General features: G+C 48.2%; 1 protein-coding gene across 1 annotated transcript in view; it reads right to left on the bottom strand.

Annotated features, from left to right (window-relative positions):
- Positions 1-17777, bottom strand: part of ZNF366 (zinc finger protein 366) — an 83386-nt gene that overhangs the window by 21204 nt on the left and 44405 nt on the right. The window contains exons 2-3 of the mRNA XM_004703546.2: positions 4286-5633; positions 1141-1332 (exon numbers count right to left, since the gene is read on the bottom strand). Coding sequence (XP_004703603.1) covers positions 1141-1332; positions 4286-5620 — 1527 coding nt within the window. The 5' untranslated portion in view covers positions 5621-5633. The remainder of the gene's footprint in view (positions 1-1140; positions 1333-4285; positions 5634-17777) is intronic.

Genomic DNA, 17777 nt, shown 5'->3' with positions numbered 1-17777 from the left:
AAGCAGTTCTGATCGAAGACCTGTGTCCTGAGTCATTCCTGGCATTGAATTGTAACCTGGTATTTCCCTAACAAACCTCATAGCTGTGAGCGTGGCCTGTGAGTTCTGTGTGGCCAGTACTAAACCCAGCAGAGAGGTGGCGATCACAATGGGAGCGATCCTGGCATCAGCACTGGCAAAAAAGTTTGGAAGGTAAAGGTCTGTCTTACTCCCACCTCACAGCCATCGGTCTTGGGCAGTTGAGGCTGAGCAGGATTCTTCTCCTCCCTTGTGAAGTTAGACGAGGAGACCGGATGACCCAACACCATATTTGACCCTCCCTGTGCTGCATATAATTTAAATAACTGGCGCCTGGTTAGTCCTAAGTCTAACCAAGCCTTTCTGAGCTTTGTGAGGGGCTAGCCTCAAAATCTCCTCCATCCTCTCTAGAAGGGCTTCCTTCAATTTATATCAAGCAGCGTGGTACCAGCAGGGAAGGAGGAGAGGAGGGAGAAAGGTGCAGAGACTGTGGGACACTTCTCTAGCTCCGTGATTGACCTACTCACTGCCTTATATAGGGGAGAGGGCGAGCCCTGATCTCACCATCTAAAGCAGGAGCTTTCTCGCCACCTCCCCTTCTTCCAGTGGACACCTCATTGTCCAAATGGACCTTCGACCCCTCACACTTTCTCCTACTGGCTACCTCTCCCCACATGCAGCCCACCCTCCCTCTTGCCCTAACATACCTGCTCTGGAGCACTGATTCCCCAGGGAGGCAGACAGCAGACTTTTCAGAGACCAGTGAGGGCTGGCGTGAGCACACCAAAAACCACAACAGCAACAAGCCCATTGCCATCACGCCCGCTCCGACAGATGGGGACCCTAAGGCTCTGCGGGCTGTACATCTTCATGGGAGTGGTTAACCTCCTCTTTGAACCACTGACTTTCAGTTAGCCATCCAATGCTTACCTCACAGTGCCACCTAGGTGGAGCATCACTGGGATGAAACGATACTCAGAGCAAGGGATGGTGCCTGAGGCGGCCAAGTAGCCACCCTGGGCCTTAGTGGCCCACTCATGAATAGAGTAGAAGGTCCTCTGGGGCTCTTTCCTTTCCACCAGTCACACAACCCTATGAGTCCCCCTCTTCTGCTGTACTCACCTTGCACTTAAACGGCTTCACGTCAGAGTGGACGATCATGTGAGCCTTCAGGGTCTGTTTCTGCACGAAGCTCTTGTAGCAGAGGTGACACTGGTAGGCGCGGATGTTGGTGTGAATCAGCACGTGTCTCTTCATGTTGGCCAGCAGGGTGAACTCCCTCCCACAAATGCCACACTTGTGCTCCTTCACGCCCTGCAGGAAGGCAAGATTCCGGAGAAGGTGGTTAGCAGGTACCACGCTTTTGTGGGGATTATGGTCCTCGTTTCATTCTCTGCCAACTGAATCCACAGAGAAGTTGGTGATGGATGGTGAGTTCCAAACAGAATGGCTTGTTTAAGTGCGACCTTTTTGACAAGAACAGATTACATGATTTTTTTCTTCTTTTTTTAATCTTTTGAAAACCAGCCTTACCATTCGAGTAGAAGAAAAAGCTATTGTTTTTGTTGTTCCTTCTGCTGCTAGGGCCAACGCTCCAGTAAGAGTTCTCCATGATTAATAGGATTTAGGCGAGAACACAGTAGAAGGATCTATAGAATGAGTCTACAACCCAGCTTTCATGAGAATGGAAAAAATAAAGCTTTCTAACACGGATGCTATCATTTCCCAGATGAAAACCAACCTTCAATCAGGTTCTCATTAATGTTCTTGAAAGTCCCGGAGAACCAACTCAGAGCTGCACTTGGATAAATTAGAGCAGACTGTCAAGTTGGCCTCCTGGGCCCCAATAGGCCCCTGCACAGTGACCTCTGTGGGACATGGCTAGGGACCCCCCCCCCCCCAAGCTGGCTTCTGTCTTACAGAGACAGTTGACAGGCCACAGCTTTCTGAGCTGGAGCACTGTGTGTGGAGAAGGGTTTGGGCATGGCAGCTCAATACTTGCCGTGGTGGCGGGAGCTGAGCATCTGTGACTGACCATCGAGTCCCTGACAAGACCTTTGCAAGAGATCCGTGCAGGAGAGATTTTGAGGAAGGAAAACTTAGAGAGCCATGGCATGGAAATGAAGGATCTTGCACAATTCATGAAAAAGAGGAAGACCCCTGGGGAGATGGATTGACACCCTGGCTGCGACGATGGGCTCAAACAGAGCCACAAGGGTGAGGAGGGCTCAGGCCCGGATGGTGTTTCCTGCTGTTGTACTTGGGGTGCCTATGGGTCGGAACCAACTCGATGGCACTTAACAACAACAACAACATCAGGTAAGGGCAACTACTAACCCCCACTTACAAAGCCCAGATAGTCCGGTGTCCACAGTGACGCAAGGACGCTGGGAACTCCAAGCAATTCGGCCCCTCCCTCCTGCTGCTTCTCCTCTGCCTTACGCTGGGGCATGGGCGGAAAGCACCACGCATCGGTGTTGGCAAAGCCACTGCATTCGATGGCGGATTCAGCTCTCTGCCCAGCCACTAACTAGCTGCATCCTAGCCTTAGACAGGTCACGTGGCCTTGGGCGGGGTCACCTTCCTCGCCTCAAGATGAAGTGACAGAACCTGGAGATTCTGTCCAACTCTAATATTCTCCATCCGTTGGTTGCCGATAACCTCTCCGTGAGCAGTCCAGTGCTGCAGCACCTGAGCCACCAGGGACTGTTCAGTCAACACAGCCTCTCACGAATGCATCTGTCATTAACAAAGCACCAAACAACATCTCCGAATGAAAACAGAGCTTATTTCAGGCACCAGGCGGCTCTTCCCATTTTTATTTCATTTTCGGCTATGTATATGTTTTTAGACCTCTCTTCATTATTTTAAAAAGTGATGGGGGATCCCTTTTCTCCACATGCAGGACTCCCTGGCTTCCGCTGCTGGCTGACTTTGTGACTCGGCCATCCATTGGCAGTTCCAGGACTTGGTAGGACGACTGCTCCCTGGATGGCACCTCCAGGTGCCTTCTGAAAATCCAGGGCAGGAGCTGTTTGTGTAGGGCCCACAGGGCAGCCCATGTTTTGACTCTGCCACAGAGCCAGAAAGTGCCCCGTGCTTTGTTCTAACCTAACAAATGAAACCCATTCTCGCAGAGCAGAAAAGGTATCGTGGCTGGGCAGTGTCCTCCACTGACCTTTCAGAATTAAAGAATGTTTTAGAAACTCTGGCTTGCTAGAAGTCTCTACGGCCGAGGGAGTTACTGGCTGTCCAGGGAGTGAGGGTAGAGGGGAGTAGGGCGAAACTCCCATTTGGGAAGCTGGGGAAAGCATTTCAGAGACATCTCAAGGGACTTGCTTTGGCCAGACACCAGGGATTTGGTTCCAAACTAAGCCAAATGTAGGGTCTTAGCCTTATATTTCTCCTTGAGGACCTGAGCTAAGGGAACATAAAACCAACACCAGCAGAGAAAGGGGGCATTCTTGTGCCTTCTGCAACACAAGTCTCGGGGTATAACCAGGCTCAATGCGGGGAACCTCAGGGCCTGTGGGGCTTGGGCCCGGCTCTCCTTCCCTCAAGGTCAACCCGACACTAAGCAACTCTCACAACCAAGAGAGAAAACCACCCAACAGGTGGCCGCTGCCTCAGTAGCAGAAGAAGAGAAAGTTCTGACCGGTGTACCTCAGGGGAGAATTGGTCTTAGGTAGGTAGAATCTGAGGCCATTTGCCTCAGATGCCATTTGCCTGGCCGGGGAGTTTTCCTTAGGCTGGCTCCCTGAATGAAATTTCCAGAAAAGAATTACAGGGATTGGTGGAGACGGGTGAGGAGGGGGCGGCAGGAAACAATAGCACAACCACCCTCTGCTTCCTTCATCCCTGCGTTGCACCCTCCACGCCAAAATGTCTGCCTTCTTCTTGTCTGGGTCACCTGGTCTGGGGCCCACCTTAGACTTCAGAGAGCTGGGGTGGGGGGTACCCGCTGTGAACAAGTAGATTCCCACTCGTGGCGACCCTGTGGGCCTCCGCAGTCCCTGTGTGTTGTTGTGGACCGTAAGGGCTGAGTTTCTGGAAGTCGAACCCCAGGCCTTGGGAGGCGCCAACCTTTCGGCTCCCCGCCAAGTGTGTTGCCATTCACACCACCTTGGCACTCCTTGTTAGGGAAAGGACTGGAATCAGGTCTTGCCTCCTCCCATTCAAGGGACCAAACGGGTGCTCGGGGCCTCCAGTGGTGGGAGAGGAGACCCCGGGCCTCTCAGCAGGGCCCCGGCGCCCGCAGTTGGCTCACCTTGTGGGTGAGCGAGTGCTGCTTGAGGTGGTGCGGCTGCACGAACTCCATGCCGCACTCGGAGCAGATGTAGGGCCGGATGTCCCTGTGCTTCATCATGTGGTTCTGCAGCTGGCTCGGGTACTGGAAGGTCTTGTCGCACTCGGAGCAGTTGTACTGGATGGGGCCCCGGTGGGTGGTCAGGTGCCTCTTGAGCTGGGCCAGCGTGGGGAAGTCGAGGCCGCACTCCACGCAGATGTTCTCGCGCCCGCTGGCGTGCTTGGCCTCGTGGGCCTTGAGCTCGCTGGGATAGGCGAAGCCGCGGCTGCACACGCGGCAGTTGTGCGGCTTCACCTCGCTGTGCTGCATCATGTGGCGCTTCAGGTGGCTGGTCTGCGTGAAGGCCTTGTGGCACACCTGGCACTTGTGGGGCCGCGTGCCCTGGTGCGTCAGCATGTGCGTGTGCAGGTGGCTGAGTTGCTTGAAGAGCTTCCCGCAGCGGGTGCACGCGTGCGGCTTGATCCCGCTGTGGCCCAGGATGTGGGTCACCAGGTTGTACTTGGAGGTGTAGGACTTCTCGCAGGTGGGGCACTGCCAGCGCTTCTGCGCGCCGCCCACGTCCACGTAGTAGCTGTCGTCGATCTGCACGTTCACGTCCACCCGCTCCACCTTCTGCTTGGCCTCCTCGCTCTCCCGGGGCTCCACTTTGCGAGGCAGCACCGGCTCAGGGGGCTGCTTGGGCAGGAAGGGGTGCCGGCTGAAGGGGAAGGGGGAGGAGGCGGGCAGGAAGTAGGGGAACAGGAGGCCGGGGTGCACCTTGGGGTAGTAGGGGTAGGGCGCGGGCAGGAAGGGCGCGGGGCTCGGCTGGGCCCACACGGCGCTGGGCTTCACGGGCTCCTGCTTGATGGGCTTGCCCCCCAGGGGCTCCAGGGGGCGGCAGAACTGGAGGCCCACGTGGCACAGATCGATCATACGGGAGTCGTACTTGGGGCGCGGGGGCTGCGGGAACTGTGAAGGGAGGTTCGCCGAGCCGGGGTTTTCGTTCTCCTCCGAGGGGACAGCCAGGGGCGCTTCTTCCTCGGGGTGGCTGGAGGGCATCTTGGTGGGCACGCTCTTCCGTTTGCGAGACCCTCCTCCTTCGAAGTCCCCGGGGAACCCGTCTAGGTCTTCCGGAGAGGGTTCATATCGAAACTGGGGGAAATGGCCACGGAGAGCCTCTGGGAAGGGGTGCCTCAGGGGGGGCTTTTCCCGGGACCCCACCGGCGGCGGCAGGCAATGGGGGAAAGAGGGAGCCCTCTTCACACCCAGAGTGAAGTGCACATCCTCTTCTTTGCTCATCTTCATTTCCTTCTGCATCCTTGGCAAGTTCCTTTAAGGGAGAGAAACACTGTTTAGAAAGCAAAACAAACAACTCAGCCCCTTTGCAGATGGGCCCGGGCTAGATAGCCTAAAAACAAATTGTTGAAGCCACACCGGCGGCGTTTAACACTGAACCTTCCTGGACCCCGGGGCGGTTCGACGTTTCTCCTTACTCCCCCCACTTGTGGACTCAGTCACTGGTGTGCAAGGCATGGGCCTCCAGGGACCCTGGGCTGATCAGGGTCAGCTCCACACACTCCCGCAGGGCAGTGGGAGATGGGTACTGCGCTTGACTGAGACTGGGCACGGTCCTTATTTGAGACGAGGTGCCAAATTCCAGGGAGGTGAGGGGACCTGCTGCAGTCACGAAGCCACTCCTAGGGGCACATTTTGCTGTGACATAGCTCTCTGAGGTGTACGTTCCATCTCCCAACGGTGATTCAAGGATCCAGAGGAGGTGTCGCAATGGTGGTTCAGCACTTGGTGGCTGATCAAAGATGGGCAGTGCAAACCCACCCAGTGGCTCCGAGGGAGGGAGACTCGGTGATCTACTCCACCAAGCAATCTCGGATCTACTCCACCAAGCAAACTCGGCGGCCAGACCGTTCTACTCTGTCCAGTGGGGTTTGGTGCGAGTTGACATGAACTCAATGGCCCTTACGAACGTCAACGGTGGAATCTCACTCCTGTCAACTTGATTCTGATCCACAGCCGCTCTAAAGCCCGGGGTAGACCTGTCCCCTCTGGGTTTCCCAGGCTGTCACTCTTTGCAGGGGCAGAAAGCCTCATCTTTCTCCTGGTAGAATTCTAACTGCTCATCCTGTGATTCACTCACAACCTAACTCCCAGCGCCCCCAGGGCTCCTGTTCACGGTGAGAGAAGCACAACTTTGGTGCTCTTTTCTTTTGCCTGGGAACCAATTTCCAGGACCATTTTCTTACTTGGGGCCTTCGCAGCTAGAGTTGTCGTGCGTGTCTCAACCCTACGGTTTTCTGAGCCTCCACCCTTTGGGAGGGGCTTGCTGAGAAGCGCTGAGTGGAAGAGAGCCACATGACGGAGAAAAGCGGAATAGTCAAACCAACGTGCTAAAGCCACCTTGGTATTTATGCTCAGACCTTCTCATCCTTAACCAGAAACAGGGTCAGGAGACAAGCGCCCAGGTTGCGAGTTTCTAAAACAGTCTGTGGGTCTCTCCCCTTGGGCAGGTGTTAAGAATCACCTTTGGGTGACTCTGGTAGTCCTGGCCTTTCCTCTGTTCAGCTGCTGTGCCCTCATGACCGCCTCAGGCAGACAGTGTGGGGCTGGGTGGCGTCTAACCCAGGGGCCATGTTGCCTTTCTTATGTCTCCTTGACCTTCTGATCTTTCTTATGCACACACTGGTGGAATGAACCAATGAGCTGCCATTACTTTTCTGTGAGAGTCCGTTTCTAAAGCTCTCTCTGAGCGGACTTGGTTCCCTGCTGGCATGAGAAGCTCCCAGGGAACCTCCTGGCCTGGTATAATGTCCAGGTAGGACCGAGAAAGACCAGGCTGGGAGAGAGTTAGGGCCTCGGGCTTCTGGCCACGAGGAATGGCTATACTGAGCAGTTCACAAATGAGTAGTTCACAAACGAGTGAGAGAGCCAACACATTCCAGGGATTTGTTAGAGCCCTTGGTCAAGTAGTACAGTTTTCAAAAGTACCTAGATATTCCCAAATTGGATGCCCTTTTCAGAGGTTTGCAAGCTGCAGCACAATGGAAACAAATGACATCTTTTTGCCTTTGATTGACAAGTTCAAACACAAACAATGAAATTGAGGAGAAAATATGTGTCCTCTGAATGGAGTGCCTGGTTGGCTGCTAACCCAAAGGCTGGAGGTTCAAGTCTACTTATAAGCATCTTGAAAGAAAGGCCTAACGGTAGACTTTAGGGGAGGGGAAAGGCCATTGTAAACCCCGTGGAACCTAATTCGACTCTGTTACACATGAGGTCACTGTGAGTTGGAATCGACTTGCCAGCAACTGGTTTTATTATGTGACTCTTTGGGCATTATTTAAAGCTGTTATGTGAAATTGTTGGTAAACTCAGAAACCATGTCAGTTAATATTTGCTCTGTGCTTACGTGAGTTACAGTCTCGGAAACTCAGAGGCAATTCTACGGTGTCCTATAGGATCACAATGAGTCAGCATATTGTCAATGGCAGCTAGTGTGGTTTGGTTGTTGTTGGCTGTGTGTGTATCTGTGTGTGTGAGTGTGTCTGTATGTGTGTGTGAGTGTGTGTATGTATGCGTGCGTGCGTGTGTGAGTGGGAAGATAAACTTGGCTTGCTTGCCATCGATTTTAGGCTTCAGAACTAATAGCAGAGCCCTGTGACCTGTTTCTTCTTGCTTCCTGCTTAAATTCCTCCTTGCTGGTATGCAAGGTCTTCTAACTGCTGTCCGAAGACACAGACATGGGCAGGAAGTGGTCAGCGTGATGGGAGAGCAACGTGCCAAGCAGCATGTTAGGAAACCTTGAGGAGCATGACGTGGAAATGAGAATGAGCCACGCAGGGCTGCTGCTCCCAGATAGAAAGAACCAGCACAGGAATGGGCACAGCAGGGGCTCCTGGGGTTTCATAGTCCTGGCGTCGGCCCTGATCCCTAGATACACACATTGTTATGGAGGGTGTGACCCTGGTCCACACTATATTGCACCCATGAAAAATAATTGGCTTTCGGACAATAGGCTAAATGTGTCCTATTGAAATAGAGAATGAATGTGACAGAGCTTTTCTCTGGACTTTCATTTTGGCCACCCTTAGCTTTATCACCCCTTTGGAGAGACATTCTTACTCCCAAAAGGTCCATGTGGACTTAAGAAAAGCGCTCTGAGTTACAAGTGACTGTGGCAAATCCCCAGCAAACTGGTTCTCTGCTTGGTTTGGTCTAATTAAAATGACTCTTAGTTCCCAGTAGGGGCCTTGATTTGAGAAGTAGTGTAAAAAAGACACTTGTTAGAGCATGGGCCAGAATTTCCCGAGTCTCTTGTGTGCTTTATTGTTCAGAAGATACTTGAAAGTATGGCTGATGAGGCTTGGAATCTAAATCACATACTTGGAGAGGAATGTTACCACTGATTTTGAAAGGGAAGGTATTTTGGATTGCACACATTGTTACTGCCTGTGTTTAACATTTGAAAATTGTGACATACTCTTATCATTGATTCCTTTTAATACAGTAGGGGTGGTACTCCTAATGGATAAGGTACATGTAGAAAGCACATGCACTGTCAGTGTTTGCATTTGGATTTCATCGCCGTTGACCTAGTAAAGTGAGGAAACATTGATGGATAGAGATCATGTTTTTTATGAAAAATATATATAAACAGCTGATTGTGTCTCCCAAGTGACCAAGCTACTGAGTGTACAAGTGCACATTTTCATTTCCCCACCATTTTAAGGTCATAAATTAAACTTCCCCTGCTCCTGTCATGCTTCTCCCAGCCCTGAAGGAGTAGTCTAGTTGCTCCAAGGTAGCCCAAGCCAAGCACCAAACTCATGCCATCGAGTCGATGCCAGCTCCTCCGGACCCTAGAGGACAGACGATAGTTATCCCTGGGGGACAATTCTAAGACTCTTTATGGAGTCAAAAGCCCCATCTTCCTCTGGGGGGGGTTTAAAAATGCACTTGAATCCACCCATGGACAGTTCCCCAGACCGTTGACACCCAGTCTCTTTCTGCATACAGATTTTAAAGAGAAAGACGGGGCTGTCTCCTTCCATAAAGATTGATAGTCTTGGAAACCCAAAGGCGCTGTTCTAGTCTGTCCCATAGGTCAATATGAGTGGGGATCAACTAGATGGCAGCGGGTGGGTTTTTACAGAGACCTGCGAGAATTAGATCGACGTGCTCTTCTTCTTCTCGAGAGAAATCAGCCATGGATGCTGTTAGTTATCAGCATTCCTGTCATTGAGCACACTGCGATAAGGAGAAGGCTGAACCAAGCCCGCTGGTGGCTAGTTCGATTTAGAGCACTGTAGGACAGACTGGAACTCCATAGGATTTCTGAGGCTGTAAATCTTTACCGTAGCAGAATGCTTCATCTTTCTCCCTCAGAGGAGCGAGTGGGTTAGAACCACCAACCTCTCAGTTAGAAGACTAGCCCTTTACCCACTGTGCCATCAGGCCTCTAGTAGCAGATAAAAACAACACACACACACACACACACACACACACACACACACACACACATACACGCGCGCGCGTGCTCCAAAAAGTCCATGAAAAGATGGGATTAATGGATAATGAATATTTTCCAGGAAGTTTTTGAAGCCCACTCATATGAATGCACACAAAATGGAGCTTCAAAAAGTCCTTGGGACAATTTAACTATGTTTTAATTCCTTTTTTCCACAGACTTTGCAAAGCATTCTCAAATATATCTAAAAGTGTGTGTGTGTGTGTGTGTGTGTGTGTGTGTGTGTGTGGTGGGAATGCAGAGTGTTAGAGGGAAGAGTGAGGAAAAGATGTTTTTCCTCAGGAAGCAATTTATCTTAAAATCAGTTGAGTTAAAATTCTGGGTGGCCTCAGCAAAAATATTTATAGACTTAGAAAACCTCAGTATGCACCATCCACATGTTCCCTTCCCCTTACTTCTAGAAATAGCTCCACGGGCATCCATGACAGCTACAGGGTTTGGATGTGGGAGAGGCTTAGGCCCGACTTCAGGTGAGATGCAGAGCTCGGAGTCCCAGGGACCTGGTTGCAGGCCAACCCGAGGCATTTACTTGGAGAGCGACAAGTTTTGAGATAATTCCCCAACAATTTGGGTTGAAAAGAAATATGCAAAAAGAAAGAACTGAAATTGTTTAAGCAGACAACTTTGGGATGTGGGGAGATCCTTGGTTTGACGTCTGAGGTTGGGTGTAAATTCTGAATTCATGGTAGCAGTCGTGGTGTGGAAGGTTGAGCATCTTCATTTTGAAATTTAATTTTCTCATGCATGGAATAGAGATTGGGAAATTGCATACCAAAAACCCCTGCCAATTGACTCAGTTCTAACTCATAGTAACCCCCTAGGTTTTCTGAGGCTATAAATTTTAATGGGAGCAGACTACTTCATGCTTCTCCTGAGGAGCAACTGGTGGGTTCAAACCTTCTATCTTGTAGTTAGCAGTTCAGCACTTAACCTACTATGCCACTGGGACCCTTGGATATTGCATAGCAGTTTAAAATAGAGGATGTGGATGAACACGTGAATTAAGCACTAGCCAGTGGGGTATCTTTGGTGAGTAAGAACAATGGACGAGAGAGAAGGGTTCAGTGGAATGAAGCCAGATGACATTTCAAGCTGAAGCTCCTGGTATCACAAATGACTGGCATCTGATTTTCCAAGTCCCAATGTGGAGTCACTTACCCTGGCTTGGTCTTGTCATAGCTGTGGATGTGAAAGGGTCACATTCGAAGGGATCAATAGATGAGCTTATTCCTTCTGTGTGGAGCTAAACCTACCACCTTAAGAATATTTCCATTCCTGCTCTATGACTTTATTTATTGACATTGAGGTATCAACAAACCCATGTTAATAACAGGATGTTTTGATGCGTGTGGAGTCCCTCCAAAGGAAGGTCTTGTGAGCCATTTTCACTAGTTTATACAAATCTGGCTCAGGATAGTGGGCTCCACATTGAGCTGCTAGCCATAAGGTCAGCTGTTCAAATCCCCTAGCTACTCTGTGGGAGAAAACCCGAGGCTTTCTGTTACCATAACGATTCACAGCCTCAGAAACCCACAGGGACAGTTCTACTCTGTCCTATGAAGTCACTATGAGTAGCCATCACCGTGAGGGCAATGGTTTTGGAGTTTCTGCGTGCGGGAAGTTGGGGAGTGCAGATGGCTAATGAGCTCACCTGCTAGCCGAAAGGCTAGAGCTCTGACTCCTTCCAGAGAGGCTTTGGATGAAAAGTTCAGCAATCTACTTTTGAAACATCAGCTGTCAAAACCCCATGGAGCACCTGGGTCAAGACAGGTTGGAGTCGACTTGATGAAAAGTGTCTTCCTGGGAAGCTAAAGACTAGCCCCTGTTCTCCAATCAGACTGTCCTTCCTGAGTCAGAAGGAGCTACCTGTGAGCCCTGGACTCCGCGCCGACAAAGGAGCTCTTAGAATTACTGCTAGTGAAAGCGAGGACGTGCTCTGTTTCCCTCATGGCTGCCTCTGCAGTGCCCAGCACGGGGCCCTGCACACAGGAGATGCTCCGGGAACTGGGGTAAAAAGGGAGAAGAGCAGAAGGGTGCCAGCTCGTAAAGCTCCCACATAGAACTTGAAAGACCAAACGGCAACTCAGAACAATCATAGTGCGGAGGAGGCAAGGCTGGACTGATCTGCAACGAGAGTGTGTTCTTCAGCCGGTATTTGAATAGAGGCTGCTTATAAAGAAATGAGGAAGGAATGGATTTAAAAAACCCAATCCCTGCCCCAAATTCTCCTTCAACTCAAAGGACCACTTAGAAACACAAGGGCTAACCAAGATGAAACCACATTGAGCGCGGAAAAAAACACACAAACAGAAAAGAACTTCTAACAATGCCCTTTAATTGGGAATTCACCTACAGCATCAAACTATATTCCCCAGATAAAAATTACTGGTATTTTGTAGTTCCCATTCGAATCGAAGGTTCATTCCAGTAAATGCTCACAGAAGAGCCACAGTGAGTCAGCACATCAGGGCCAGATGTACTTATCGCTACTTCATGACACTGATTTCTTTCCAACCCCAAATTCATGAAGAATATTCACCCTCACATGAAAAGGACATCATGCTGACTCTTTGACGTTTTCCAGTGTTTCATTGGAAATGCATTTTTATTAAGGACCTATGATTGTGTAGTGGGTTACGTGTGGGCCTGTTAACCACAAGGTCCGTGGTTTGAGCCAACCAGCCGCTCTGTGTGAGAAAGGGGGTGCTTCTCATCCTTCCAGCCCCAGACACACACACACACACACACACACACACACACACACACACACACACGGCAGTTCTTCTCTGCCTTATCAGGTACCAATGGGTCAGTACAGGTTGGGTGACAGTGATTTTTTCTAATAATCATTTTGCTGGGGGGATCTTACAAATCTTTTACAAAATTTTAATTAAAAAATCATTTTATTGGGGGCTCATACAACTCTGATCACAATCCATCCATCCATCCATTGTGTCAAGTACATTTGTACATTTGTTGCCATCATCATGCTCAAAACATTTTCTTTCTACTTGAACCCTTGATATCAGATGGTGGGGGGTGGGGAAGCATTAAAGCATTAGAGGAGAGTTGTATGTTTCATCAGCGCTATACTGCAACTGGACATCCCCTTACAGCAGGGATGGAGACAGTGATTTTTTTTATAGGGCGTGGCTTTTCTTTATCTTTGAGAGGGTGGTGGTTTACTGATGTGGTCTGCCATGGGGCTTAGTGCTCAAATGAGAGGGCAACAGAGAAGAGGTGAGAACCGTGGGACAGTGTGAGGAGAGGAATCAACAGTGAGAGAAGCCAAAGGCAGAGAGTTGTGGAGGGGTAACAGGAAGGGAGGAAGGATACATGTGGGACTGACTGAAATTCTCTCTGATAAGACAGAGAGATCTTACTGTAAGGCTCCTCTGGATCCTTTGTGTCTTAGAATGAAGTGTTCGCATGATTCAACAATATTGTCCCTTTTTAAAAAAAATTCAGAATTTCCCATGAGCTTTTATTTATTTATTTTTAAATCATTTTATTGGGGGCTCTTGCAGCTCTTATAACATTCCATACATCAATTGTATCAAGCATATTTGTACATATGTTGGCATCATACTTTTCTAAATATTTACTTCCTGTTTGAGCCCTTGATATCAGCTCCTCTTTCCCCCTCCCCCCATGACCCCTTGATAAATTATAAATTATTATTATTTTCATATCTTACATAGACCGCTGTCTCCCTTCACCCATGTTTCTGTTGTTGGTCCCCCTAATGGGGGGTGGTGGTAATACACTGATCATTGTGATCCGGTCCCCCGTCTCTCTGCTCCCCCCCACCCCCAACCCTTACCGCTCATCCCATTTCTGCTCCTGAAGGGTTTATCTGACCTGGATTATGCATGTTGTGGGCTCTTATCTGTACCAGTGTATCTGCTCCTGGCAAGCATGATGGTGGGGCAAGAGGAAGGTAAAAGGAAACAGAGAAAAGGTTAGGAAGCAAAGCTATGGATAGAGGTAATGGATAGAGGTATAAACATAGGCGTGCACTTATGTAGATGTATTAATCCACAAAGGTAGAGGTATTGGCCCAGTGTACATTTATTTATATGGCTATACATTGAGGTAGTGGATAGACTTTGAGCCTCTGCTCAAGCCCTCCCTCAACGCAAGAACGCTTTGTTCTAACAACCTGGCATTCTGTGATGCTCACCCTCCCAACATAATTGCTGAAGAGAAAATGGGTGCATAAGCAAATGTGGTGAAGAAAGTTGATGGTGCCTGGTTATCAAAAAATATAGTGTCCAGGGTCTTAAAGGCTTGAAGTTAAACAAGCGGTCATCTAGCAGAGGTGCAACAAACCCACATAGTAGAAGCACACCAGCCTGTGCGATCATGACGTATTGACAAGATCAAGTAACAGGCACCAGAAAACCCCAAACAAACAAACAAAACAAGGAGGGGGGTGTGTGTCAGAACAGAATCCCCAAACTCATCTGTAGACAATAGGACATCCCCTTACAGAAGGGTCTCAAGGAAGGGATGAGTCAATCAGGGTGCAGTAAAGCACCGATGAAACACACAATACTCCTCTGGTTCTTTGAGGCTTCCTCACCCCCCACTATCATGACCCTAGTCCTGCCTTTCAGTTCTGGTTAGAACAATATTGTCTTAATAAATGTATTTGTACTGCTGAGTTATTCATTGGCAGGTATTTGGCAAATAATGATTTAGTCTTGTATTCCTGAGGTTGGTAGCAATAGAAAAGCCTCTGTATGCATCAGGCAGATAGATCAATATGTTCTCAACAAAAGTGAGCAGCCTGCCTTGTCACTCCATGGGCCAGTGGTGGAACCAAGAAGGGATGACCACCATGCCTGGTTGGTGCCAGATCCCATATTCCAGGGATTCCAGAATGCACTTCTAGCCCCCATTTTATTTATAAGCTCAATTTCTTCCCATTTTATTATAAAACTATGAAAATATTAACAGATAATTGGAACTGCTCACATGTGAAATAGTCCATTGTACTTACACTATTTTTTAAAGACTCCTAAATACCAACAGGACACAGTATAATAAAAGTCAGGTTTAGTTTTGTATTTTTTGGATTGTTGATAATAAACATGAATATGTACCACTTATATGTGTGTGTATTTCTTTTGGCAGCCCATGGCATGTCTCATATTTTCACTCACACTATAAAAACATATTTTAAGAGAGTTTAATATACATGTGTGTGTATGTTAGCCCCTCTTAAAATTCAGCCACTAACTTGAAGAGGCTTCATTTAAGAAAGTTAATTTTTTCTTTTAAGAACTTAATATCTAGGACTAGTTTCTGGAAAGCAGGAATTAGTGTAATTACTTGAGTTTGGGAACAGCTGTTAGTGTGTTGGGGTTATCTCTATCCTCACGACCCATTTAAAAGGAAGGAAACGAATTAGAGATAGGACTTAGCAGTTTTCTCCCCCAGCCTATCCCTACGTCTATCTGAGCTCACATATTTTATGTAGACGGACACCAGCTGGAATGCTAAACTTCTTCTCCAACTTCCTTTGGAAGAAATACCCTTAGAGTATAAGTGGGCTTCAACGAGTTAGTGGAAAAATGGAATGGACAGATAATAGAATTTCCCCTGAACTTTTTGAGGTCCCCTTGTATATGCCAATTGTCTTTATGTCTAACTCAACATGATATGCCAGCCTTACTAAGATAATCTGCTGCAAGAGACCCCTTCACATGTTAAAAAGTAAAGATATCACTGTGTGGACTAAGGTATGCCTCGCTCACTACTTTAATTTGCTTTATATGCATGTGAAAACTGGACAGTGAATAAGGAAGACAGTTCAAAAATGGACGCTTCTGAATTATGGTGTTGTGAAAAACAGGAAACATACCATGGACTGCCAGAAGAATAAGTCTATCTTGAGAGGAGTGCAGCCAGGGAACTCCTTGAAAGTGAAGAGGCTGAGATTTCGCCCACTTACTGTGGGCATGTTAGCAAGAGAACAGTCCCTGGAGAAGGACACCATGCTTGGTAAAGCAGAGTCGACAGACACTCAGTGAGATGCCTTCACTCAGCGGCTGTGACCGTGAAAATGAGCATAGCAGAGAGAGTGAGGATGACGCCGGGCTAGGACGTGTTTCATCCGGTTGTACGTGGGTTGCTGTCATGAATCGGAACCAATCCAAGGACACCTAACGAGCAGCAACAACAACAAGCTAAACAAACACATGCACACGTGTTAGAAAGTCTCGTAATGACAGCACACTCAGTCTGGTGGACCTCACACTGGTCGATAATACCAGAAAAGGTGAGACCCTGCTGGTAGACCCAATTGCCTGTCCGTTGGTCATACTGTGTGGTGGCTTGTGTGGTGCTGTTTTGCTGGCAGCAATGCCACCGCTATCTGGAAAACCAGCAAGGTCGCCCATGGTGAATCGATTTCAGCAGAGCTTCCAGACCAAGAGCAGACCAGAAAGAAGGAACAGGCAATCTACTTCTGAGGGATTAGTTACTGAAAACCCATGAGTCGCCATGGAACCTGGTCTGGTATGGTGCCAGAAGACCGGCCCCTTTTGTTGGAAGGCACTCAAAATATGACTGGGGAAGGGCTGTCTCCTCCAAGTACAGTCACGGTGAACAAGAGGATGCCCTTTGAGGAGATGGATTGGCACAGTGGCTTTAACAACGGGCTCAGGCATAACAACAATTGTGAGGCTGGCACAGAACTGGGCAGTGTTTCATTCTCTTGTACATGGGGTCACTAAGAGTTGGAGCCCATTTGAAGCATCTAATTGTATAAGAACAACCTGTTAGCAGAGATGTTAAGAATCAGCATATAATGGAAGAGGCTAGCCATCTGTAGAAGGAACCTCATTGAAAAGAGTAACTCAAGTAGGTACCATGATGGAATATTTGGGGGAAATGATGAAACTGTTATTATATTGACTGTGATTTATATCAAGACTGTATTTGTCGAAACTCAGAGAATTCAAAGAGTAAATTTTACTGAATGTAAATTGAAAATTTACATTCAGTAAAAGTAAGTACACAAATATAAAAGAAACACACAAACATGCTGCTCTGGACATCATTATTAAAAATGTAACTCAGGATGTTTGGAAAATATTCAACAACCACCAAGGTGTTCACATTTCACTCTCTAAAAATCTAAGGCATACCTATAGAATTTGTCTAGTGATATGCAAATCATATATAAAAATGCCACTACCCATCTGTCATTTTGTGGCTTGCATGTTATTGTGATGCTGGAAATCAGTACTTCAAATACTACAAGTTTCACACTTGGTGATCAGGTTTTGGTGGAACTTCCAGGCTAAGAAATACTAGGAAGAAAGTCCTGGTGATCAACTTTCAAACCTAGCCAATGAAAACCTTATGAAACATAACAAAACCTATCCAACCAGTTTCTTTTGACAGGTCATCAGGATCAATCACTGGACGAGGACATCATGCGGGGTGAAGTCGAGGGACAGTGAGGTCAAGCGAGGACCTCTGGTAAAATAGACCAGCACAATAATTGCAGCAATTGAGCTGATATGCCTGTGATCCTGAGGGTGATGGAGGACCAGGCACCTTCTTCTGTACAGAAAATTGTCATGAGTCAGAGTTGTCTCTCTAGCTATCTGTTTGTCCATCTATCTATTAGAAAAGGGGAAGTAGTTCATAAGAATTTGATGATATGAATTCCTGCTCTATTCAAAGCGGAGACTTTAAAATGGCAAATGCCCAGCATTTTTCCTTAAGCACCACATTCAGAACGAATCTCCTGGGGCAGGACTGGTGCACTAAGTTAGCCTTCTAAATCTTCTAACCTGTTGGCTCCGATTGCATGTCCAATAAGCCATATTATGTAATGATCCAATATTCCTTGAAATGTAAAGAACATTCTGGTTATTAGAAAATATATACTCCTAACCCTTGTAAATCAGTACA

Source organism: Echinops telfairi, unplaced genomic scaffold (assembly GCF_000313985.2).
Source record: "Echinops telfairi isolate 266 unplaced genomic scaffold, ASM31398v2 ScPeMD7_7469;HRSCAF=8507_1, whole genome shotgun sequence".
NCBI classification, from domain to species: domain Eukaryota; kingdom Metazoa; phylum Chordata; class Mammalia; order Afrosoricida; family Tenrecidae; genus Echinops; species Echinops telfairi.
Note: the sequence above shows the minus strand (reverse complement) of the source record. Positions and strands in the feature narration are given on the sequence as shown.